This window comes from Diachasmimorpha longicaudata, chromosome 2 (genome assembly GCF_034640455.1).
Source record: "Diachasmimorpha longicaudata isolate KC_UGA_2023 chromosome 2, iyDiaLong2, whole genome shotgun sequence".
Taxonomy (NCBI): Eukaryota; Metazoa; Arthropoda; class Insecta; order Hymenoptera; family Braconidae; genus Diachasmimorpha; species Diachasmimorpha longicaudata.
The window spans coordinates 7,007,947-7,029,227 of record NC_087226.1 but is presented as its reverse complement, the minus strand read 5'-3'; the positions used below and the strand labels follow the sequence as shown (position 1 = coordinate 7,029,227).

Here is a 21,281-nt window from a genome sequence, read left to right as displayed (position 1 = left end):
ATTAAATACAACGAAGTACTCCATTAATTCGCAATTAAAACAGAAAGAAGCTTTAGAGGACTACAAGTTAATTAATTGTTTAAACCTTGAGATTGCGATATCAATATCATTATTGAATAGTCAACATCGCTCGTGCCATAACTAATTAACTATTTAAAGAAACTGAATATTCCTGGTGCCTCCGTAAATTCCAAGGCATCAAATATTTATTGTTTTTTTCCTAACAATCCGGAATCTTCATTAAAATCCGCGTTTGCCGAGCATTGAGTGGGTAAGTTCACTGTATTCAAATGAACTCTCGCACATCCCTTTCGATAGGTCGATACGCCCTCCCTCCCAAGCACCCACACATCAAACTGTTTACATTTACACTCTGCGCTCAGTAGTGAATCCGCCTTCTATTCCAGGAACTCTCGTCTGCTGATGTAAAAAAAACATCAGTTTATCTCCAGCTCCCCTGCGTTGAACCCCAGCCACCTAAGCCAGACCATCGGTATTTTATTTGCATACAAAAATCCCCCAATATTCTCCCGATCAGCCGCAATGACTTAAAACCGTATCTTATCGTCGTTATGTGCGAGTGAGCCCAAAACCGAGTGCCTACAGTGCCGGAAAGAAAGAGTCGAGTAGAAATCGAGTGTGTTGACACCTTTGACAAGTGCGCCCTAAAGCGATAGTCACCACACCTGTCCAACACAGTTTCCTGCCTATTATTCTCTATTGTCAAGCCGCAAGTGGCATTGGTGCACAAATATTGACTATAAAAGTTCTTGAAGCGCAAAAATTCCTTCGGAATAGGCTAAACGTCTGTTCAATGACAGAGAGAGAAGAAAGTCGGAGACTTGTGGATTGAATAAAAGTCCTAAACTACTTAAAACATCGGGAATGTCAGGTGGACATTGTCGGCATGGAGGAGGTAAGGAAGAAGGATCGTGAGGATAACTCGTGTCATGTCGAGGACGAGGACGATGATGCCAGGGTCGTTGTTGCCAGACGGGGGAATGGTATTGTTGGATGCAAAAATTTGGATTGTCTCCAAGATGTGGCCAATGCCAATTCAAGGTGTCAGGGGAGTGATTGCGAGAGGGAGGACTCACTTGAGAAGGATCTGTCTGGGAAAACACATCAGAGTCCAGTTGCTCTAGCGTTCACCATTGATTTTGGCGATGGGAACAAGGAAGTCGACACTGTCAAGTATCAGAGCCTTTTTCAGAGGTTTGCGAGACACAGGAGGAATGTTTCGACGTCGAAGGTCAGTGGAACAAATATTTTCTTGGATTTTTCAATGGGATTGTACGTTTGGGGGAGATAAAGGCGTTGAATAGGGGTTTGGGGGATTTTTGAGGGTATGGGAGATAGAGAATAGTTTGATAGGAGATTTTGAGGTCTTTAGGAAAGACTGAAGCTTTTCGGGGTGGCAAAGCTGTTGAACGGGGACTCTTGGGGGATATGTTGGAGCCTCCAATGATGGTGAAGTATTTTGAAAGTCGTTTTGATAAATTTGAAGAGCTGTGGAAGAATCCACCGCCACCTTCGGTCTCTCTATTGGATTTTTGAATATTTGAGAAGTCATAATTTTTTGATTATTGATTGTCTCGCTGATAAATTTATCGTACTGGATTGGGATTAGTTTCACAGTGACAGAATATGGGAAAAATATAACGATACTTTTTTGTAGATGTAAATGAAGGAGATGATAGAGGGTGGGGCAAAATACACTCTCGAGTTTTTTCCCAATGCTCCTATCTCGAACATGAATTCATTAAATTGTTATTTAACTGGAATGTTTTAATAATTCCATCTTCCTTAACAGTGAAAATATCTTCTTGGTAAGATATTTTTGGACATATGAAGTACTGTTCTGTCCTAGATCTTGACAAAGATAATACTTTGTATGTTCAAAACGGGGTTTTAGATTTAATTATGATGAAAAGATAGAATGGATGAGTGAGTTATGCTTAATGTAGATCTGGATAGAAATGATATTGCGTCTTTTTGAGATAGGACGGTAGGTTTTCATTGTTATGAAATAGTGAAATTTGTATTTATGATCAACGTTATTTTTGGTAGATATAAAGCGCAGTAGAGTGTGTGCAACGTTCGAAAATTAAACATTATAGCCTCGACATAAAGGAAAACAACAAACAGGAAAGAATATTTCATCACTGCTATTCTAATGTAGTGATCTCCCTTAAATACAATCAAGTGCATTGTTGGTTTATTTCATGAAAATTTGTTTGTTTGATTTAATTGTTCTGCTGATTTCATTCTTCGTCGAATGTACATTATCTTAATAATGAATTTAATTTCAATTGTCAAACGGAAATCGATTTATTGATACATTTGTGAAAAAATTCTCAACCCTCTCCTTATCAGGATAATTCAATATAACCGGCTAGCTCATCGATTCTGAGGCTACTTTTCTTTGAATTTCAGATAGAAATAAAGACCAGTAAGTCGTCAGCAGATTTATCCCCGAATTTTGTACAAAAAAAGACACCTGTGAGCAACTACTCCGAGGGATACTTCAGTAGTGAAGATGATACAAAACGAAAGGCCGACCAATTATCCCAGAAATTAAAAGAACTAGGTAACTTATGGTCAATTAATTAACTGTACATTGTTGAACTTCGTTTTTTTTTATATCGGCCACTGGGTAAGATTTATATATGGAAATGTTGTATATGTCCGGTGAGTGAGTCACGGTGAAGTCATCTTCACTCGTTGCGCCAATGGCAGGGGCAACCTGTGGCCATTAGTATTCCGTGAGTGTCAGTTGGAAGTACATTGTGCTCACCTTCGGTTCCTCAATAGCCAGCCGCTTGCGTTCAAGGCTACTGCCGAAAATCTAAATATACTGTCAAAATTCGGTTGTGAGGTACAGAACGCTTCATCTTCAATCTTATGCTTTTGGTAATTACGAAATTATTGAACTTAGTGTCTTTAATGAAAAACCTTCAAAAATTTTTTAATTCAGTGGAAAGGGTTAGGCCAAAGAATTTTGGCGGAACTATCTTTCAATATTTTTTAAAAATTTCCAGCAAAAATGGTTTATTGACCTATGCGTCTATTATGGATTGTATTTTTTTAATAAAAAAAAATAAAAGGAGGAACGCTCTTCTCTAAACCTGCCTTCCCTTACAAAAGCACTGGAATACCCTATAAAAAGCGGAAAAAGTTTCGAAAATAGTAAATTTGCAAATTTATCAGTGAACTGTCTCAAAAATAAACAGCAAAACAATAAGAATCTAATAGAATCAGAGCCACAACAGTAAAAATAGGGCTAATCAATATTTTTCTTGCAGGTTTAAAAACATCTCCAAAAGGAGTCGCTCTTCGTCAGTCCTCGGTGTCCCGTTCCCTCACCGACAGGTCGACTCCCAACCGTCGTTCCTACCACGAGCCCTCACCCCCGCGTCCAGATCTTCCCAACTCCTCAACAATGAACGACCTGAGTTGCCTCCAGAATTCCCTCGAAGATGACCGCTCAAATCGTGTGCAATACTCGCCGGAGAAGAAATACATCAAGAACATCGAGTACCTCGAAATAAATCATTCTTACTCCTCCGAGAACCTCCACCATTCCCAGGAACCCTCTGAAAAGCTCAAGAATACCAACTACACTCCCACACCGACGAACCCCCTTGAGTGTCCCCACAAACAACGAAATATTCAGACTCTCTGCGTTACCTACTCTGGAGAGTGCAGTGCAAGTTCCAACCTTGGTAAATTCAGTGAAAATAACCTGGACAATGCGTCCGATGGAACAGTGAGTGAGGCTGGTACCTATACAGTCCACAAGGACTACACAGATGAAGAAAAAGCTCGGATGGATATTGATAAAGCGTTCAGCGTAGGCATCCTCACAGAGGACGAGCAACACACATCGTACGTTCATCACTTCCAGATGAACACGTCGAGGGATTCCAACTCCTGGATCTCTGACTGGGCAACACAAGTAGCTGAACACAATTCGTTACCACCTCCCATTGGTGGCACAACAGGTCGGACCCCTCCAATGAGTCCCTCCAAAATTCCTTCGCCCATCTACTCACGATCGAAACGTCTCCCTCGAAGCAGACATGAGGCGAGTGACAGCAGCCTTGATGCCGAGGTCCACCAGCGGATGGCTTCCACAATGATAGACTCTGGAGGTGAATCAGACGAGGACACTAGCAACAGTTACCCAACTCCTCCTCACAGCTCCCAAAGAACCCCGACGCACTCCCTAGTGCGTCGCGGAAGCCTCTCAGAGTCCCTCTTCAAACGAATCAATACATCTGATTGTCGAAGAAGCATGAGAAAGTGTCCCGATAAAAAGGAGGATATAAACATGCCAAAGAGTCCGTCCCACATGCTGGCAAGATTTCGTCTAGACCGTTCCAATTCTCTGGAGCACCGGGGCAATAATTCCGATACTGCTGAATCAAATTCCTCACGCCGAAGTAGTTTGAGGAATTGCGAGGAGAACTTCAAGCACACAAATAGTCCGATATTAAACCGTCTACGATCGACAATCCCTAAGTTAACAAACAGTCCTATCCTGGGGCATAAGACACTAGCCAGTAAAACATTAGCTTCGAATATAGAACGTCCAAAGCAGTTGGTTAAACCTGGAAGTCAGTCCAAAAATATTGGCTACTACACATGTGTTGAGAGTAGTCCGTACATGTTGAGAAAGTCCTTGAGTACCTCCAACTATCGAGATGAAATATCCAAGGATAAACTCTCCAATCTCCATGGGAGTCCAATGCTCTCCAGAAACACGAGTATCCAGCGTTCAGCCTCTAATACCAGTATCAGGACTGCCAAGACGAAGAGTATGCTAACGAGAAGAAGTAGTTTCAACGATAACAGCAGCGATAGACTTTTGAAAACGAAGCTAGCTCATTCTGACAGCAGTTCTGAGACAGGTGAGGCACCGATTGCAGTCCCTCCAATTTCCTCAGGAATAAAGTTGAACAGAACTTTTAGCATGCGTCGTGCACGGCTCAATTGCGAATCAGAGTCAACACCGAATACAACCCCTGAGGAGCGACGGAGGAGAGCACAATCAGAAATCAAATCAGCCCCCACGTCTGGCAGACAGACGCATCATCGAGGGAGAACAAGTAGTGTTGGTGCTAGTAACAAAGAGGTCTTCAAAAAACCTGAGCCACCTAGACCAAGGGGTCCATCGTTGTCGAGGAATGAGGGAGGGAGATACAGCATGAGGGGACAGAAGACGAATCCCTCCACGAGGCCTAATCAAAAAACTAGTAAGGAGGGTAAAAGTTCAGGGAGAAGTAATTCAACGTTGACGTCGAAGGAGGTAGAGTTTCAAAATTGGAAGAGGAGAAAGAATTATGATCCTATGAAGGCAGCTGCTGAGGGGAAGAAGAAACTGGATGTCAATAAGAAGCATCACAGTACCGAGGATGGAAATAGCAGGGATAGCTCCGTCCTGAGGTCTGCGAGCTTTCATGGAACTGGAGGGGCCTTGTCTCTCGCTGATGACTGGTCTGATAATGAGTGTGATTTTGGGGCAGATGTTCAGCCACCCCCCTGCAGCCCTCTGGGCTCTGACAGTGATATTGATACGTCCAGTTATCTTCAGACAACTCATAATGTCATGTCGGTTATGTCGGCTAGGATTAATGTGTATCAGGGGAGTGCTGTGGACTCTGGGGGGGAAAGTGATGAAGACACCAGTCACAGTTTGAGGCAGGGAAGGGTGGGCAGAGAGACCAGTGATACGGAGAGCAGTGAAGAACAGGGAAATAATGGAAATAGAAATTTGGGATTGAATAGGGGATTTATTGGCAGAAAGAGCAGAGAATCAGAGGCTAAGGCACCTCAGGTTAAGGCTAAGATAGTTAATAGTGCGAGGTCCAAGTCTGAGGGGACTAGCATTGCTAGAACTGATTCGGGGAGGTTCAGTGTTAGGGCTACTAAAGGGTGTGCTAGTAAGGTGAAGCCTAAGGAGATGAAAAAGAAGGAAAATTTGGTGAAAGAGCAGGAGATGCAGAACTGGAAGCGGAGGAAGAGTTATGATCCCATGAAAGCTGCTGCGGAGGGGAAGAGAAAGGCTGGGATGGTCAAGAGGAGTCTCAACACTGAGTCTTCCAGGTAAGTGTCGAGGCCTAGGATGAGGGAAGTCAAGTGGTTCAATTTGTGGGGGTTCCTGGAGGGACAAGGGGAACAGTTGTATTACTGGAGAATAATTGTAGTGGCGAAAAGAGTACGGAAATTTTTTGTTTTCGGATGAGGATCTTGAAATCATGAAATGTCAAGTAACCGATGGGAGATTTATTCTTATTCCTGTTCATTTAATTGATATTCATAAAATCTAGTGGAAAGAAGTGTCTGATCTGCTGTTGAAGAAATCCCCGAAATGGCCACTTGGATGTCCCCAACGATAATTTAGTTTCTAGTTCTAGGGAAGTATTGATGCAGTCTCATGATCAATTTCACTTTTGCTAGGATTCGTAGCGATCGATTGTAGAGATAAACCTTCATCTGAGGACGTGGTATGATATGGCTTTCAAGAAAGCACGGTTTTTGAGTTTTATGGACAAGCTTTTTTTGCTCTTTTTGCAGTGATTGGCTTCGTTGCACAGATATTCAATCAATCACCAGTATTTTTTTAATTAATTACACAAAATTACATGGAACCGCTTTTTGTAATTTTTCCGAGATAAACAGCAAAATTCGCATAATTTAATGGAAGTGGTACGATTTGCATTGGATTAATTGAGTTTAATTGGGACTCATTTTTTTAGTGTCCTGAGATCTCAAAGCTTCCACGGGCCAGTGACCCTAGGCTTAAGTGAATGGAGCGATGAGGATATTTCAGCATCAGCCGACGAAGCACCAATCTACTGATGCCCACACTAAAATAATTCTCAAAAGGCCAAGTTTACAACCTCGAAATTAATTTAATTCACTATTTAAATCATGATCCATGACTTTCGTTCTGTTTTTGAGAAGTTTATTGTTGATGATACAAAAATGATATGATAGTTTCTTTGAAATACATGAAGTTATTTTGCATTAACAAAGAAACAACAATTGTTAAACTTGAAAATGTACTGGGAAGCCATTGTTTCAAGCTTGTTTCGTTCCTTTTTTGGATTTGAACGGTAGCTGTTATCGATATGAACAATTTAAGAATTAAAATTGTATAAAATTAATTTAAAGTGATAAATTACAAAGGGCGTTCAATCTTAGATCTTTAAATAATTGTACAAAACGAAAACTTATGGAGATTTTATCAATTAGTTTATGGTATTTTCATATTTTTCAGAAATGCTAATAGCTGTAGCTTTACAATTATCATCTTTCTTGTTTTTTTTTTTAATTTTTGCAGAGATGTATGTTTATCTCGTTCATTTCTTTGTATCAAAAATATTGCCAGAGTTGGGGGATTTGTTACATGCTAAGTGTATGAACTACACCACTGAAATTCCCTGAAACACTATTGTTGAAATGTTCGATTGATTTTTGGACAATTTTTTTTTTACAATTCAGACGTTATTGTGATTTTCTTTTGTTAATTTTACCAATAAACAAGTCCAGCAAATCAAATAATTATCATCATTTATTCATCCAAATACCTTATAATATAAACAAATCAAGATTCATAATAAGTTCCTGAATGTATTGATTATTTAATAAAAAGAATAATAAACAATTATTCTTAAAATCCACTACTGCCCCATCAATGTCGTTTCCTCTTGTCATCCCTCCGATGTTCCTTCTCATCCTTCCTCTTAGACCCTGAGGATGACGTGGTCGCCGCACTGCTGGCAGTCCCGCTGGCCCTCTTCGCCTGTTTCAAGAACTGATCCAGTCCGAAAGGATCCTCTTCGTCCTTCTCAAACTGCACGGGCCCAGACCTTGTAGCACTTCTATCAGTTCCCGAGAACTCCTTATCAGGTACGAATCTATTGGTCTTCACCAATTTCTCCAAATCGTCCCCATAATTGTCCTTATCAATGTTCTTCCCAGGGCGATAGATATGAGAACCCAGAGAATTGGAATCCCTCCATGGTTTGTCATAAATATTGTACTCATCATCATGCCCATAACCACTGTCCATCCCCTTAGAAGTATTAAACAGCCTCTGATCAAACTGAGCGTCCCCAGTGGATACACTCTTGGCTGGCATTCCCAGGGCGATCTGCTCCGAAATATCCCTCTCTCGTTCACGTTGGAGCCTCGATCGTTTATCAGGAGCAGCTCTCGCAAGATTCCTCTCACGAGCTCTGTCCTTGTGTCTCTCATTCCTCAATTGGTCCCTCTCCCTGGACTCCTCGGCTTTATCCAGAGCAGCAGCTGATTTTAATCCCGCCCTCTCCTCCCTCGCCTTCTGGGCCAACTGTCTCAAGTGATCCTCCTTCTTCTCCTTGTCCTTCTGGGCGAGCTTCTTCTCGAGCTGCGCCCTGGCCTCCACAGCCTCCCTGGCCTTTCTGTCAGCAATGTACAGGGCCTCAGCTAATTTAGCAAAATTTTCATTGATGTGCACCTGCTGCAGACCTCGACCATCAGCAGCCAATCGTTTGTCCAAAGGGATGGTGTACCCTTTAGCATTTTTCCAGTTGCTGATGCATGGAGGAATTTTCCATTCTTTCTGCTCCTTTACTGTTACCTTTCTCGTGGGCGAGTGCATCACTGGGGCTGGAGGAGAGGGCGGTCCTCTCGGAATTTTCTTGTTGATTTTGAATTTTGGGGGTTCTATGGGGTCGACCTGGGCCTCCACCATCCTTATGACTCTTTGTTTAGCTCCGGAATTGAAGGATTGTCCCTGTTGGGAGGGCGTATAGCGAATGTACTGAGCTGGGCCCAATTTTTCTGCACAACGAACTGGCATGGCTGCTGCTATTTTCGACTGGGTTATCTTCTCCAGAGCCTTCCGCGTTCGTTCTGTTATCTCTGCTATTTCTTCCTCGTCAGGACGTTGCAGGGAGGGATCATTTTCAGAGGTTATTTCCGAGGGGAGAAGGTCACTGAGCTTGCTGTAGACCACTTTGTCCTTTGCGTGACCCTGGCGAGCTAGCATGTCATACTTGACCTTTCCCTGAGCATCCAGCTGCACTGCGAGGGCATTGCTGGATGACTCCTTACCTTTCATACCCATTCCTAGGGGATACTGGGCTACCTGGATCTCTGGGAAGGCACCGCCATCTCCGAAATCCTGAAATGAAGAGGGAAAATGTAGTAACTGAATGAGAAAAATCGATGACTTTTGCTGCGTCTTTACAGGACAAAGATGCTTTCGTTCTATATAAAAATGATTGATTGACATTTATGTATTCATTTCCATAAAAGCAAAAGAGAGAAGAGAAAAGAACCCACGATATTATTTTTATAGCTCAAGGCCTTCGGGCGATGGACTGTTGCAAGCTCCCACTTATCACAAATTTCTTTAAAAAAATATATATTATTTTTGAAAAATAGAATTATTGTCTTTTAGTTGTAGAATATTGGTATTATTACCTCGGGGGTTCGCGGAACCCATCCCTTTCGTTGTCCGTATGGTGGGGCGGTTATAACTGCTTTCACAAGAGCTGACACTGGTCTCTGACGTAGTTTCTGCTCTCGAGCCTCGTCCTCGCGGTCCCAGACGACCTGACTCGGTGCTGGTAGCAAGCTAGAAACAAGAAAAACCTATTAATGTCCACAGAGTGAGAATTTTAGCTCCCGAATCAAAAGAACACTAGTTTATTCGGAGGTTTTGAACTGACAAACATAACCTTGAAGGTTATGCATGACATTTAGAAGATAATTATCTTTTTTTAGTGGTTGTATCACGCTATTTATCGGAGGGAATTGATTTATGGAGAGATTCTAGCAATACTGTAAATTAATTAGTTAGTAACAAACCTGGCTAACGACATTTTGTTGATATGAGGATACGAAGCCATCGAATTTAGCACAGAGACGCCTTGTGCGCACCGATCATATCGATATTTCGAGACATCGATATGTTACACTTCGATATTTTCTTATCGCGATATCGTGGTTATCGATATTTCTTCCGAATATTGCTATTTTTCAGCAGGAGAGAGATACAGGTGGATGCAGTTGCAGAGATATGCAAATGAAGGTAGTTTAACTGACGATATTGTCTGTCTGACGAAGTCACTGACGGAGTCTATCCCTGAGTGTTGGGTCTTAGGGGTCTTGGGTGAGACAAGGATGGTAGTAGGGATCGGAAAAAGTGGGGGGAGGTTTGAATAGTCCAATGCCTGATCAGGTTAATGATACTCCTCAAATCTTCCACCTTTTTTCGAATTCCTATTACTTCAAGGCCGACAGGGGATTCCCCAGGTAGAAGATATGGGTACGTAAATCATTATGCGAAATGGTATTACTACAAAGGGACCAGTAGGCCTCACTAATCCTTGTATACCACCCTACAGTCAGGTATAATCTCTTTAGTGTACCATACACAAGACATTGCACCCAAACCGATAAGTCCGTCTGGACGAGAGCAATTAGGATAATGACTTGGTGATAAATAATATTTAAGCTATTTTTTTACTCAATAAGAATGAAGTGCATAATTACTATAACATTATATTTTGACATTTAATTGCCAAAAAATGGTTCATCCAAAAAAAAAAAAGATAATTTGAAAAACCATAGCTCCTCCAATTATTAATATTTTCGACTTTTTTCTCCGTCAAAATATTCTTCTAATGCTCAACTCTCCAGGGAAAAATTAGGACGAAAATCCACGAAATTAAACTTTTCAGGTATCCGTTTTCGCGTGGAATTGCGCATTTTCAACTTGACTGGCAGGACGTCCTATAACAGCTAATATTATAGAAAGGAAATGAATAACTTCAGAGAGAGAATTTTCTTTGATTCAAATGCATTGTCATTAATTCTTCCCTCGAAAAATTCAAGCCTTGAATATTTGAAATCAAATTAATTTGATAAAGGAGCTCAAGTGGATTTCTGTTGGCACAATTCAATGCACAATGGCTGCCATAAAAACCTTTTAACCCAGATGCACAATAAACAAGCACAGAGGACGTGTATCAAACTGGAAGATAGTAAGAGCCAACAATCGAATGTAAGAAGGAACGAAAGAGGCGTTGAGTGGTTATCGGTAGTGGACTTAATGGGTCTCTCAAAGTCATCGAATCGTTGACGATGTTTTATGCTAAGTAACTGATCTTCGTTCACATCACGAATACTGGGTACTTAATAATGAACAGACTGGCAACAATGACAGTTTTGACAACCCGTTCGGGTCAGGCTTGTTAAAAACCGCTAAATGCGTGACAATAATCGTGGCCTTTAAAAGCCATCCAGGTTGGCTTAGCGATTCAGTAGAGCGTCGTAAATCTCGGAGAATATGAGAACTGAGTGGAAGAAAAATTTTATGTGTTCGGTGATTCCTTGGGGATGTTGGGTAGGTGCAATTTATAGTCGACTACTGACGAATTAGGATTAGCCTTTGAGGCTGGGAGAGGGAGCGGTAGCATTTTGAGGAGATGTTAAAACATAGCTCCAACACAGTATAAAATTAATCATCTTAATCAGGGAAGATCATTTGAAGACTTGAGCTATTTCATGATTTCATGTTCCTACTAAATTACAACACGAGAATGTATGAAAGAAATTAAATTCCAGATTTACATGTACACTATCCTCCAATCTCCAGAGTTCACCTTAGCAACTCACGAAGCGTTTGCTCTGAAACCTCAAAATCTTGATGACACAGTGTTCATAAACTTCCCCAAGAACTCAAACCCCTCGAGAGCAATAGGGAGACACTTATACCTTCCTCCCGAGGAGGCTACGTTTGTGCTACCAGAAGTGATCGAGAATCGTGTGAGGAGTGTCTTCGCCAGACCCTCACAGTCTCCAGATATTCTGTTGAAGGCCCCAAGTCCCAGTGAAGCGACAACATCATTATCATACGCTGCCAATGACCAGAAAATCTTACAATCAGATGTCTTCAGCCACATTAATATCTCGATGTCCTGCATACACTCCGAGGATGAAGTGTACTTTCGAGCCTCCATCAGCGCCTTGAAGTTGAGAGACACTCCAATTGTCCAGGGGAGTCCAGGAAATGGCAATTGTAGAATCGATAGAGTTGGTGATGAGTTTAAGATCAACTTCTCTGGTGATTTATTTTGGGCATGTGGGGTGCGAAACTGCTCGACTCAGTTGGGAAAATTCTACTGTCTCAAGCTAAGGTTTCCGGCGATTCCGGGGATTCTGCTGAAGGATGATGCGAGGGTCTCTATGAGATGCAAAGCTCAAGAACGAACAACCTCTCGTACTAGACGATTCAATGTTAAAGCTATAGATACGTGAGTATACCAGACTCTCCATAAAATCATTAGTGACTAATGAGCAATTTGTTCTGACCCTATTACTAATATACTGAACTAGCTACAACACTAGTTTGTTGATCCTCAACTAAATTATTTTTATGAGGTACGTCAACTGATGAGGGGGCAGGAGGAGGAGCGATGATTAATTAATGAGAATGATTACAAATGCGCAGCTCTGCTCGAATGACAGCGAGAGTTGCTACTGGTGGTCATAAGGATTCATTCGAAACGGAGATTGGTTTGTATCGGAAAACGACTGGATCAGATCAACTTTTCGACGCCAGAATCCCGTCCGGTGGTACAGTTATCCTCGGCGAGGAGATCTTGTTGAGAGCTGTCGTTCGGGACGGCGATGGTGAGGACAAGTTATGCGAATTCATAATTCATTTGTGGTGGTATAAATCAGTACATTGGTATGAGGGCATGCAAATGGGTTGACTCAATTATTTTTAGCAGTATAAAACTCAGAAGAAGTGAATATCTTGATAACAGAATTTTTACAAATTACATATTTGTAACAGTAGTTCAATTATCTCCCTGAACAAATTTCAGGCTGGAAATACTCCAAAATGAGTGACGTAACGATCAACTTCATTGAGAACAAACGTCAGAAAAAAATTATGAATAGCGTATGGATATTAGACTCGAACGGCTGTCTCAACCCGGAAATAAGGGAGATTTGTTCGAGAGAACAGTACAAAGTTTCCAACTTGGAGAGTTACTTGATCTTTGAGGCCTTCATGTTCGATAACATGAGTGAAACGGACGAGTTAATCGTGAATGTAAAAATCACCGGGTGCTTGGAGGGAAGTGACTGCATTCTGAATTGTCCCGCGAGTCACGTGCGGAAAATCAGAAACGTGAAAACCTCTCAGAATAATACCATAGACTGGTTGAACGATATTTCTTTCCGAGTTGTACCACCGGAGAAAGAGTATTCGAGACAGCCTAGTAAAACGCATATTATCATTCCTTATATACTGTCTGCGCTGATTCTCGTCGCTATAGCGGCTCTATTATGTACTATAAAGATAATGAAGAATCAAAAATTTGAGAGAATTCTGATATGAAAAGGCTCGCAGAAAACTCTCAATATGAATATTAATATAACAACTCCAAAGCCTCGTTAATGATGAAAAATTAATTATTTAGTAATTATTCACATTTAGTTATTAATTTCACTGTTTATTCATAAACTATGAAATGTGAATTTCAATTACAGAATAAAGAGTAAAAATAAGCGTTGTTTTATGGTATCCATTGCACTTGAATTTATTTCAAAGCACAGCTTCGAATTTAACATTCAGAAGATGATGTAGAAGCCATCCAGCTCCCAACACAGTTTAATCCCCACGAAAAAACCCACCGTGGAGAAAGCAATATTTCTCATGAAGGGGTCCACACACATTTGCGACATGATGCACTTCAGTGAACACTTGCAAATGTCGTCGAAGTACCTGAATCCCTTGCGTAGCATATAATTATCTATTTCCGCTTGTTTTTTCTCCCTCTGTCTCTCCAGCCACATCTTCCTGTGACACTGGCTGTCGCACTTCATCGGTTTCTCTTCGGGGAGTTCTGTGGGATCCTCTCTACACAATTCTGGACATTTTTCGGAGCCGTCGGAGGTCGTCTCCTCCGAGGATTCACTCTCTGACGGCGGTTTCATTCGCTTTGTCTTCACTGCTGTTCGGGCCCCTCCGCAGATCTCATCCTCGCATCCAATTAGGTCATCGTCATCTTCGAAGGATTCAGTTTCTGTAGACTCTCCACCCAGGAATTTCGAGAGATTGACTGTGGCGCATTTTGAAGTAGTCTCTGTCGTCTCAGAAATATCTTCCTCAGTTTCGCTGGAGGGCTGAAATCGCTGTTTTTTCCCGGGAATTTTTCCGCTTGCGGTTGATGTGTAGCTCCGTTCCGAGGAGTATTCATTATCCGCAAAATTGGGGCGGGATTTTTGGGACTTCTTGGTAGTCTTTCCGGTCCTCATCGGGTTCCGGTCCCTCTTCTTTTCCGGGTTTTTTCTTGACCCAGTTTTATCACTTCCGCTGCTCATTCCGTCGAGTGTCTGGTATTCTGTCACATCGGTCAATATTGAATCTAAATCTGTGGTGATTTCAGTCGCTACGTACTTGTCCTCACTCTTTCTCAAGGCTATTTTGTTAATGTCGGAGTAGAAAAAATTGTTGTAATTGGATATTATTTGAAAACTAGGTCATCTCATAGAGAATTATCATACGAGAATTTCGAAGTGTTGATTTGAACGTTTATCAGTTTTTGCCTGATTATTTTGAAATATTCAATAAATAATTTTTGGCTGAAAATCTTGCAGTGGGATAAATTGTAAAGACAAATCAAGTTCTGTCTTAGAGACATTGAGGGGAGCATTGACAATGTGTTGTATCTATTCACCTGTCGATATGAGGAAGGTGATTAATTGATTCAATTTACCTTTCGACTGTCGTTTTTTTTCCTTGCCACACTTCCTGCCGCAGCCGGGCATTTTGACGAGTTATTAGAAAATTTATTAGTTCAGGAAATAAAAATTATAATAAAATATTATGTTTTGAAAAGAAAACAAATGACGACTGATATGAAGGCCTTCATCAGCATCTCCGCACCGACTTTGCTTTATCCCATTTCCACGGGAAGTTGTGAAAATAACTTTTGTGAGTGTTTGGACAGAGAGTCGTATGGGGAATATTCGGAAACTGAGGATGAAATCAAGAAATCGCTCGGAGATATTTCGTTTCAGGAGCAAGAGGAGGAACCGGAAACGAAGGGAAAATTGCCTCTCTGGGAAACGATTTTGGAGGAGTTTAGGGAAGAGAGGGAGCAATTCGATGAATGGGAGAAGGAACAGGAGGAACCGAGATCGGAAAAGACTCCTTGCGAAGCCGTTGAGTACCTGAATAAGGAGATTTTTCCTGTTTTACTACCTGCAATGGAGAAAATGCTGAAGGAAGCGAAAAAATGGAATGCAATACAAGTGAATGCATTACTCGAAGTTGCTCATGCCGATTACATGTCCATCACCCCAAAAATTGAATAATAATAGTAAATAAATCCCACAGGATCCAAAATGTCGATTTAATGGTTTGGATTATCTAGCAGAGTATTTATGGAATAAAAATCCCGAGCATCGTGAGAGACAATTCCAATGGATTGGAGTTTTTGAAATTCCCCCATTCAGACGGTGGCTCCAATCCAAGTAAAAATATTTTTCTTTCAATACTTGAGTGTGTTAATTGATCTTCTTAAAGAAATGGGATGTAACAATTTTTGTGGCAGCCCTAGGCCAATTTACCCGAAATCGTGGCTCTGCAGTCGAAACGAAGCGGCATTGATCATTCAGAGGAATATTCGGGGGTGGATCGTGAGGAAACGAAGGGATGTCCAAGAATTGAGAGAATTCTGGAAGGTAGTAAAGTTATCAAATTATTAAATGAGTTCGATTGGATGTTCCAGAATAAGGATGAACAACCACTCGACGTTTCTCAAACGAAACTATTCGTATTTTCCTTTAGAAGCCATCGAACAACTTTTGTCTAATGTTTGAAAATTAACAGGCCTTGGCTGTGGAACGAGCAGAACGAGGTTCATCAGTTCCTTACATTAATTTAGGTAAAATAAGAACAAACCCCTAACTATTTCTCATGATTGCATTTGATTTCCTAATAATTTTTCTTCAGATGAGTATGAAATTTTGCCATTCAAGAATAAAGAACCATTTGACATCTGTAAAATATTCCAGTAGGAAGAACGTAAGAACAATTTCAATAAATCCAAGATCGTAAAAGTTTCAACTTAAAAATCTTATATTTTCAATGACTGTACAGTTTATCATTTCTTACGACTCACCAACATTTAAATTAGATCGGTTTAACATTTGCATAAAGTCCAGGACTTGCCGGTTCACCCAGAGAAATTTTGGGCTGTTTTGTAGGTGTTTCTCCTTCCTCAGCAACTCTATAAACCTTCATACCCATGAGGTTGTAAATAATATTCATTTCTGGCGGCTTATCAACTTTTTCTCCCTTTGCCTTCAAATTCCTAACCATAATTTCGCTGAGCAGGGGAGGCAACTCCATCGTTCTCGGTAGAATTACCTCGGGGCGATTGACCCAGTAGACGTACTTGTGTTCCTCATCTTTCGGTACCAATCGATAGTCAGTTTTGTAGGTTGCTCCATCCATCTGTTTTATCCGGGGATCTTTCTGCCCTCTGAATGTTGCTTCCACAAGAACCATGCATTTTCGGATTTTCTCTGGCTGCAGAATAAAATAGAGTTCCAAGTTCATGGAAAAGAAAAACAAATATTCGTGAAGATTAGTGGGCACTGCACAGACAGAATTCACAGGTATTCTTAACAAATATCTTTCAATCTCAGGAGAATTAATATTTATTCATGGTATATTTATAGATGACCATATGAGTATTTATATATTAAATCAAAATTTCGAAATAAAAGGCATTAAAAAGTGAAAAATGCAATTTTAATGAAGCTGAATATTCGTTACTGTAAAAAACAGTATCACACAGCTTAAGTAATGAAGTTGGTGATTGAAAATGGTCGAAACTCCACTGTAGTTCACAACAAATTGCAAAGGACAATGAATATTCTGAAATGTACTGGTGAATTTACTCAAATAAAGAACGATAATTACCGCATGTTTAGGAGATGTCTGCAGTTCTGGAGGTAGTGCTCCAACTTTAAGTATCTTTATGAATGAAGGTTCAGGATAGCGTTGAAATTTTTGTCTGATGATGATTCTACCTTTTCCATGATTCTTAAGGTTTCCAACGAGTTCCCACAGAGTTTTTCCACTGAAGTCAGTGGTACGGCCAATAAGTTTCACTGGCATTGTTAGAATACTATTTTATTACTGCTCCTTTTCGGTATCAATGAACTTTAGTAATCACTGTACACAATAATCACCGACCAGGTTAGGTTGTTTGTGGTACTGCATGTGGGGTCAAAGAGGATGGACTAAAGTAGAGGCTCAGTTCTGGGGGTTTGACGGATGGCGCCGTAGTACCTCACCCCAGAAGACAGAGGGCACCACATTCAGATTCTCCCTATAGAGACTTAATTCAATCATCTGTTGGCTAATTTTATACGAATCAATACCTCCAAGCGCTGGCCGAGAGATGGCAGCCAGTATATTCAAATTGCCCGAACCGTGTGATAGACAATTTTTTATCATAATTATTAACACTATAGCTGCCTGCTAAACTCTTAAACAATCTCATTATCATACTTGAATATAAAATAAACTCCTGGGAATTTCTGAAATTCATCTTTATTTTTGGAGTTATTACAATAACTTTCCCCTTTCACCCTCACAGTAAAATTTAAGCGCTAATACCTGTTTTCGAGTTTTTGAAAATCAACCCCTTTTATTGTGGTTCGCTGTAAAGAAAAAAAATCGTACGATGGGTAAACCAGCTGGACTTTTCGTAAAGAATCATCGATAAATTGACGAAGTATTTTTGCCTCATTCAAATGAAGAGCTAAAATTTTTGAGATATAAATAATTCATTTCGGTGAGTTACCTAACAGCAGACGACTGTATAAATTGTGAGGGGAAATTTTTGAGGAGATTTTTCGAAAATACACTTTTACAAATACGATTTTCTGCTTGAGTGCCAGTATGACGCGCCTGTTGAGTAATCACTGTCTGGATTTTTCCTACACGAAGATAAATTGTTCAGTGGAGAATAAAGAACGCACAGCTAGCCCATCGATTAATCCAATTAGCTCAGAAAATTTAATTGACGATAGCGTATTTTGTTGCCCATGCCAAATTACCCGACTCTTGTGGACAATTGTTGTAATACTCCGGAATTCCAGAAAAGTCGTAATTTTTATTGGATATTTATCTCTGTGTATTCTATCCTAATAAATTCACAATCTCATACTGAGTGCCGAGGACTACCAGACTTTACGGAAGGAGTACTAATAGTCGCCTGGTAGCTTTCATGTAAGATACAAAATATATAAACAACGAAAGGTACGTTGTGAGAAATTACAAAAAAATTAGCATAAAAATCAGTGACTTCCTGGAAGTTGAATCTGTAATAATAGAGACAGCCCATTACCCCACAGGTGCGGTAAAGAATGACGAGTGTGAGGGGTGAAACATGAGGCGCAGGGGGAGTTTTATAATCATACGTGTGCCCTACAGAATACACTGAAAAAAAAATATAATTCTTTCAATGCAATATTCCCCTGACAAGAATTTATAACAAATTTTCAGAGTTTTTCGGGCATTTGGTCGAGCGATACAAATATGATTGGCAAAATTATACTTTTTCTTCAGTATAACATCCTCACTAGTGTATGCATTGCCCCAAAAATAAAATTTTGCCAATAATATTTGTTTTGGACAAACAAATGCCCGAAATTGTCGGGAATTGAAGTGGAAGGCCACTTTAAATTCTTGTCACAACAATATTTAGGTAACAAAGTTCTATTTTTCTCTCAGTATGTCATTCCTTCTTTATTACAATCATTAATATGAATCTAATCTTCTTTTTAATTATATTGCACATTCCGACAGTCACAAACAGAACGTGACTTTTGGCAGGTCATGTTACAATTGAACAATTCATTGCTCTTTATCGGTCATAGTTAAATTTTCACATGTGCTGTCGAAAACTGGAAACCTCATTGCGTTATCTTGATTACTAGAACCTAAACCATTGATACCGCGTAGTGTCAACGTGACAATAAATGATGTTAGCTTTCGCAGGTATATATTGTGAGGAAAACTCATAAAGTACTCACAGTTCCCCCAATCTGAATCAGACATGGAGTCTGGTGTGCTACTGGTTCTACTCAGCTGTTTGTCCTGGACATATGGTCAGGTATGACGTTAAACATATCAACATTATCTATTATCTACCCTCGATACAATAGAGGTGCAATATTTTTTGAGCAATTCTCCGAATCGTAAGTTCATTATGAGGTAACAGAACTGGGAACATTTGTTTTATCAATCTGCTTCTCTACAATTGTTCCAATGATTGAAAGGTGTGGAATTCCGCCAGTGTAACTAAATAATAACTAAATTAAAAATAATAAACATCGTGCTTAACACAAACAAAGTGCTTAAATTAAAAATAATAAACATCAATAAATTTAGTTGAATTGATTTTTTACCTATGAGTGGTGTATTGATTACTTGACGTTGTATCATTAAGAAATGTATCGTCAAGAATTTCTGAGTAAATAATTAAATTATGCTCTCCTTTTTAGGAAGACGTATCAAAAGCGTGTGTAAAAATTACACACACTGAATCAAATGAATCCCTCGTAATCCCCAAAAACCCTGTGGTCCAAGGTTTATTCAGAGACAATGGGTGGTACACAAGTATGAAATGGAAGAATGGTACGGACGGGCCTATTATGGTGAGTAATGTTTACCTAATATTATTTACTAATTTCCTTCACATCCAGGAAGATCCAAACATCTTAATTTCTGCTGCATGGAAATAGAAGCAAATTTTTATTAGATTCTATTGCTGGACAAACGTATAGTGGATTTTCAAAAGGCGATATTTTGTCAGATTTATTGGAATGAAGAGTTGAAACGTTGACACAATAAAATCATTTTTTTTTTCATTAAACGACATTTAAGTAATTATGAATTTTATTGTGTGGTTTACACAATAGCTTAGCTTCAGACTGGAGCGATATACCTGGAAATTCGGATACGAGATCACAGGAATAGGAAAACCCTCGTGGGAATTAATAAACTGGGGCTCGGCGGAACTCTGCAGACATATCGGAATCGGTGAAGAGGCATCCTGGTCTCTCCTGGCACGAGACCTTTTGGGCATCAAAGGATGCCCAATCAAACCGGTAAACAATCTTGTTCTACTTATGATGTGGGAAAAATGTGTCACTGAAATATCAAATATTTTGTAGAATACTTTTTGCGACAAATTTCATGAATATTTCGGACATTCTCTCTTGGCAATATATTCTTAATCATTATTCTTATGTATTTTTTTACAGGGACTTGAAGATCTGAATAAACATCTTCTTGGCGATAAGTGCAGACCCATGGAATTCTTCGAGGAACTAGATCTCTCGTACAAACATAGGATTTTCCTTGACGTAATCGCAAACGGTCATAAGATACTCAGGGGTCAATTAATAATTCCCATCCAATAAAGACTTTAGATTTATTTATTCAATAATCACTAGGAATATTTGACGGTTGTAAATAGGATATGAAATCAATGTAAATAAAGAGCGATGTAATGAAGAGAGTAAATGTGTAAATAAAGAGCTGTAGTGAAATATCAGTTTTTTTTAAGTTGCACCCACCGATATCAAAAGGTAAATTATGAGGAATTATTAAAAATCCATTGGAATATTGACTGTTAATATCAAATTAAGAATAAGTTGGAGGTAATTTACATTTTTTTTCTCTCAATATCATAATGAACTATTGTCACTGCATTATTCATACCCCGGGATGGAGACAGAGTTAGTATGAGCCTCCAAACATAGAAAAAGTTGGAAAAAAATTATCTACAACATCATTAAGGAAGTGCTACGGTCATACGGGGCATTCTTATTCCTCCAAGGCATCGTTAACATCCGTAATTGTACTTGACGGAATTTTCTATGTGTATCAACCAAATCTCATGATTCATCAACTTTTTACATTTCGAACTGTTCAATGACCGAGTAATTAAAATCAGAATGTTGCTGACAATGAACTTATTAAAAAATCATTATAGAAGTATTCGTTTAATCCGATTCACATTATAGATTATCGGTTAATTTAGTAATTTTAATTCTGAATTATACATTATTCAGCTCTGTGACATATTTGAATACCCTCCTTCATATAAACAGAAAATTCCGATTAATAGACTGAACAAATGTGTTAGAATTTTCAAACGATGAAAGTCTAGCCCGATTAT

General features: G+C 39.7%; 7 protein-coding genes across 16 annotated transcripts; 4 read left to right on the top strand and 3 right to left on the bottom strand.

The window, feature by feature from the left end:
• Positions 1–132: 132 nt before the first annotated feature.
• LOC135172934 (uncharacterized protein) lies at positions 133–7,569 on the top strand. 2 transcript variants are annotated; one of them, XM_064139456.1, is made up of 5 exons: positions 133–271; positions 408–1,252; positions 2,437–2,590; positions 3,306–6,108; positions 6,762–7,569. In XM_064139456.1, the coding sequence occupies exons 2-5, from the start codon at positions 908–910 to the stop codon at positions 6,862–6,864; spliced, it is 3,405 nt and encodes a 1,134-aa protein (XP_063995526.1). In that variant the 5' UTR covers positions 133–271; positions 408–907; the 3' UTR covers positions 6,865–7,569. The 2 variants fall into 2 exon arrangements, with proteins under 2 accessions (XP_063995526.1, XP_063995527.1); XM_064139457.1 differs by lacking the exon at positions 133–271 and adding an exon at positions 6,463–6,509 and having other exon boundaries at positions 441–1,252.
• Positions 7,562–10,006, bottom strand: LOC135172944 (puff-specific protein Bx42). Its single transcript, XM_064139497.1, has 3 exons — positions 9,865–10,006; positions 9,478–9,631; positions 7,562–9,175 (listed from the first exon to the last, which is right to left on the bottom strand). Exons 1-3 carry the CDS (start codon positions 9,903–9,905, stop codon positions 7,700–7,702), a joined length of 1,671 nt encoding a protein of 556 aa, XP_063995567.1. The 5' UTR covers positions 9,906–10,006; the 3' UTR covers positions 7,562–7,699.
• A 30-nt stretch (positions 10,007–10,036) lies between these two features.
• On the top strand, positions 10,037–13,594 carry LOC135172947 (uncharacterized). Of its 5 annotated transcripts, none has more exons than XM_064139500.1 (5): positions 10,046–10,087; positions 10,740–11,062; positions 11,626–12,314; positions 12,512–12,693; positions 12,891–13,594. In XM_064139500.1, the coding sequence occupies exons 2-5, from the start codon at positions 10,961–10,963 to the stop codon at positions 13,406–13,408; spliced, it is 1,491 nt and encodes a 496-aa protein (XP_063995570.1). In that variant the 5' UTR covers positions 10,046–10,087; positions 10,740–10,960; the 3' UTR covers positions 13,409–13,594. The 5 variants fall into 5 exon arrangements, with proteins under 5 accessions (XP_063995573.1, XP_063995570.1, XP_063995574.1 ...); XM_064139499.1 differs by lacking the exon at positions 10,046–10,087 and adding an exon at positions 10,195–10,324; XM_064139501.1 differs by lacking the exon at positions 10,046–10,087 and adding an exon at positions 10,195–10,324 and having other exon boundaries at positions 10,740–11,404.
• Positions 13,522–14,841, bottom strand: LOC135172951 (uncharacterized). The gene is made up of 2 exons (XM_064139510.1): positions 14,790–14,841; positions 13,522–14,492 (listed from the first exon to the last, which is right to left on the bottom strand). The coding sequence occupies exons 1-2, from the start codon at positions 14,839–14,841 to the stop codon at positions 13,642–13,644; spliced, it is 903 nt and encodes a 300-aa protein (XP_063995580.1). The 3' UTR covers positions 13,522–13,641.
• A 78-nt stretch (positions 14,842–14,919) lies between these two features.
• Positions 14,920–16,106, top strand: LOC135172955 (IQ domain-containing protein K-like). The gene is made up of 5 exons (XM_064139519.1): positions 14,920–15,327; positions 15,413–15,549; positions 15,630–15,759; positions 15,908–15,962; positions 16,031–16,106. The coding sequence occupies exons 1-5, from the start codon at positions 14,920–14,922 to the stop codon at positions 16,093–16,095; spliced, it is 795 nt and encodes a 264-aa protein (XP_063995589.1). The 3' UTR covers positions 16,096–16,106.
• A 26-nt stretch (positions 16,107–16,132) lies between these two features.
• Positions 16,133–17,331, bottom strand: Mrps34 (mitochondrial ribosomal protein S34). The gene is made up of 2 exons (XM_064139520.1): positions 17,006–17,331; positions 16,133–16,609 (listed from the first exon to the last, which is right to left on the bottom strand). The coding sequence occupies exons 1-2, from the start codon at positions 17,201–17,203 to the stop codon at positions 16,211–16,213; spliced, it is 597 nt and encodes a 198-aa protein (XP_063995590.1). The 5' UTR covers positions 17,204–17,331; the 3' UTR covers positions 16,133–16,210.
• Positions 17,332–18,084: 753 nt separating this feature from the next.
• On the top strand, positions 18,085–20,663 carry LOC135172932 (uncharacterized). 5 transcript variants are annotated; one of them, XM_064139452.1, is made up of 5 exons: positions 18,085–18,322; positions 19,094–19,208; positions 19,600–19,752; positions 20,017–20,205; positions 20,362–20,663. In XM_064139452.1, the coding sequence occupies exons 2-5, from the start codon at positions 19,152–19,154 to the stop codon at positions 20,518–20,520; spliced, it is 558 nt and encodes a 185-aa protein (XP_063995522.1). In that variant the 5' UTR covers positions 18,085–18,322; positions 19,094–19,151; the 3' UTR covers positions 20,521–20,663. The 5 variants fall into 5 exon arrangements, with proteins under 5 accessions (XP_063995522.1, XP_063995517.1, XP_063995519.1 ...); XM_064139447.1 differs by having other exon boundaries at positions 18,085–18,352; XM_064139449.1 differs by having other exon boundaries at positions 18,085–18,352; positions 19,085–19,208.
• The last annotated feature ends 618 nt before the right edge of the window (positions 20,664–21,281 follow it).

Excerpts from the sequence above, each read along its gene's own strand:
- LOC135172934 (XM_064139456.1), top strand. The coding sequence starts at position 908 with ATGGAGGAGGTAAGGAAGAAGGATCGTGAGGATAACTCGTGTCATGTC. Across the intron at positions 2,591-3,305 it reads CCAGAAATTAAAAGAACTAG|GTTTAAAAACATCTCCAAAA; the intron begins GTAACTTATGGT and ends TTTTTCTTGCAG. Across the intron at positions 6,109-6,761 it reads CTCAACACTGAGTCTTCCAG|TGTCCTGAGATCTCAAAGCT; the intron begins GTAAGTGTCGAG and ends TCATTTTTTTAG.
- LOC135172944 (XM_064139497.1), bottom strand. The coding sequence starts at position 9,905 with ATGGCTTCGTATCCTCATATCAACAAAATGTCGTTAGCCAG. Across the intron at positions 9,632-9,864 it reads AACAAAATGTCGTTAGCCAG|CTTGCTACCAGCACCGAGTC; the intron begins GTTTGTTACTAA and ends TCTTGTTTCTAG. Across the intron at positions 9,176-9,477 it reads GGGTTCCGCGAACCCCCGAG|GATTTCGGAGATGGCGGTGC; the intron begins GTAATAATACCA and ends TCTTCATTTCAG.
- LOC135172947 (XM_064139500.1), top strand. The coding sequence starts at position 10,961 with ATGCACAATGGCTGCCATAAAAACCTTTTAACCCAGATGCACAATAAA. Across the intron at positions 12,315-12,511 it reads AATGTTAAAGCTATAGATAC|CTCTGCTCGAATGACAGCGA; the intron begins GTGAGTATACCA and ends ACAAATGCGCAG. Across the intron at positions 12,694-12,890 it reads TGTCGTTCGGGACGGCGATG|GCTGGAAATACTCCAAAATG; the intron begins GTGAGGACAAGT and ends AACAAATTTCAG.
- LOC135172951 (XM_064139510.1), bottom strand. The coding sequence starts at position 14,841 with ATGCCCGGCTGCGGCAGGAAGTGTGGCAAGGAAAAAAAACGACAGTCG. Across the intron at positions 14,493-14,789 it reads AAAAAAACGACAGTCGAAAG|CCTTGAGAAAGAGTGAGGAC; the intron begins GTAAATTGAATC and ends TTAACAAAATAG.
- LOC135172955 (XM_064139519.1), top strand. The coding sequence starts at position 14,920 with ATGACGACTGATATGAAGGCCTTCATCAGCATCTCCGCACCGACTTTG. Across the intron at positions 15,328-15,412 it reads AAAAATGGAATGCAATACAA|GATCCAAAATGTCGATTTAA; the intron begins GTGAATGCATTA and ends TAAATCCCACAG. Across the intron at positions 15,550-15,629 it reads AGACGGTGGCTCCAATCCAA|CCCTAGGCCAATTTACCCGA; the intron begins GTAAAAATATTT and ends TTTTTGTGGCAG.
- Mrps34 (XM_064139520.1), bottom strand. The coding sequence starts at position 17,203 with ATGCCAGTGAAACTTATTGGCCGTACCACTGACTTCAGTGGAAAAACT. Across the intron at positions 16,610-17,005 it reads AGACATCTCCTAAACATGCG|CCAGAGAAAATCCGAAAATG; the intron begins GTAATTATCGTT and ends TTTATTCTGCAG.
- LOC135172932 (XM_064139452.1), top strand. The coding sequence starts at position 19,152 with ATGGAGTCTGGTGTGCTACTGGTTCTACTCAGCTGTTTGTCCTGGACA. Across the intron at positions 19,209-19,599 it reads TGTCCTGGACATATGGTCAG|GAAGACGTATCAAAAGCGTG; the intron begins GTATGACGTTAA and ends TCTCCTTTTTAG. Across the intron at positions 20,206-20,361 it reads AAGGATGCCCAATCAAACCG|GGACTTGAAGATCTGAATAA; the intron begins GTAAACAATCTT and ends ATTTTTTTACAG.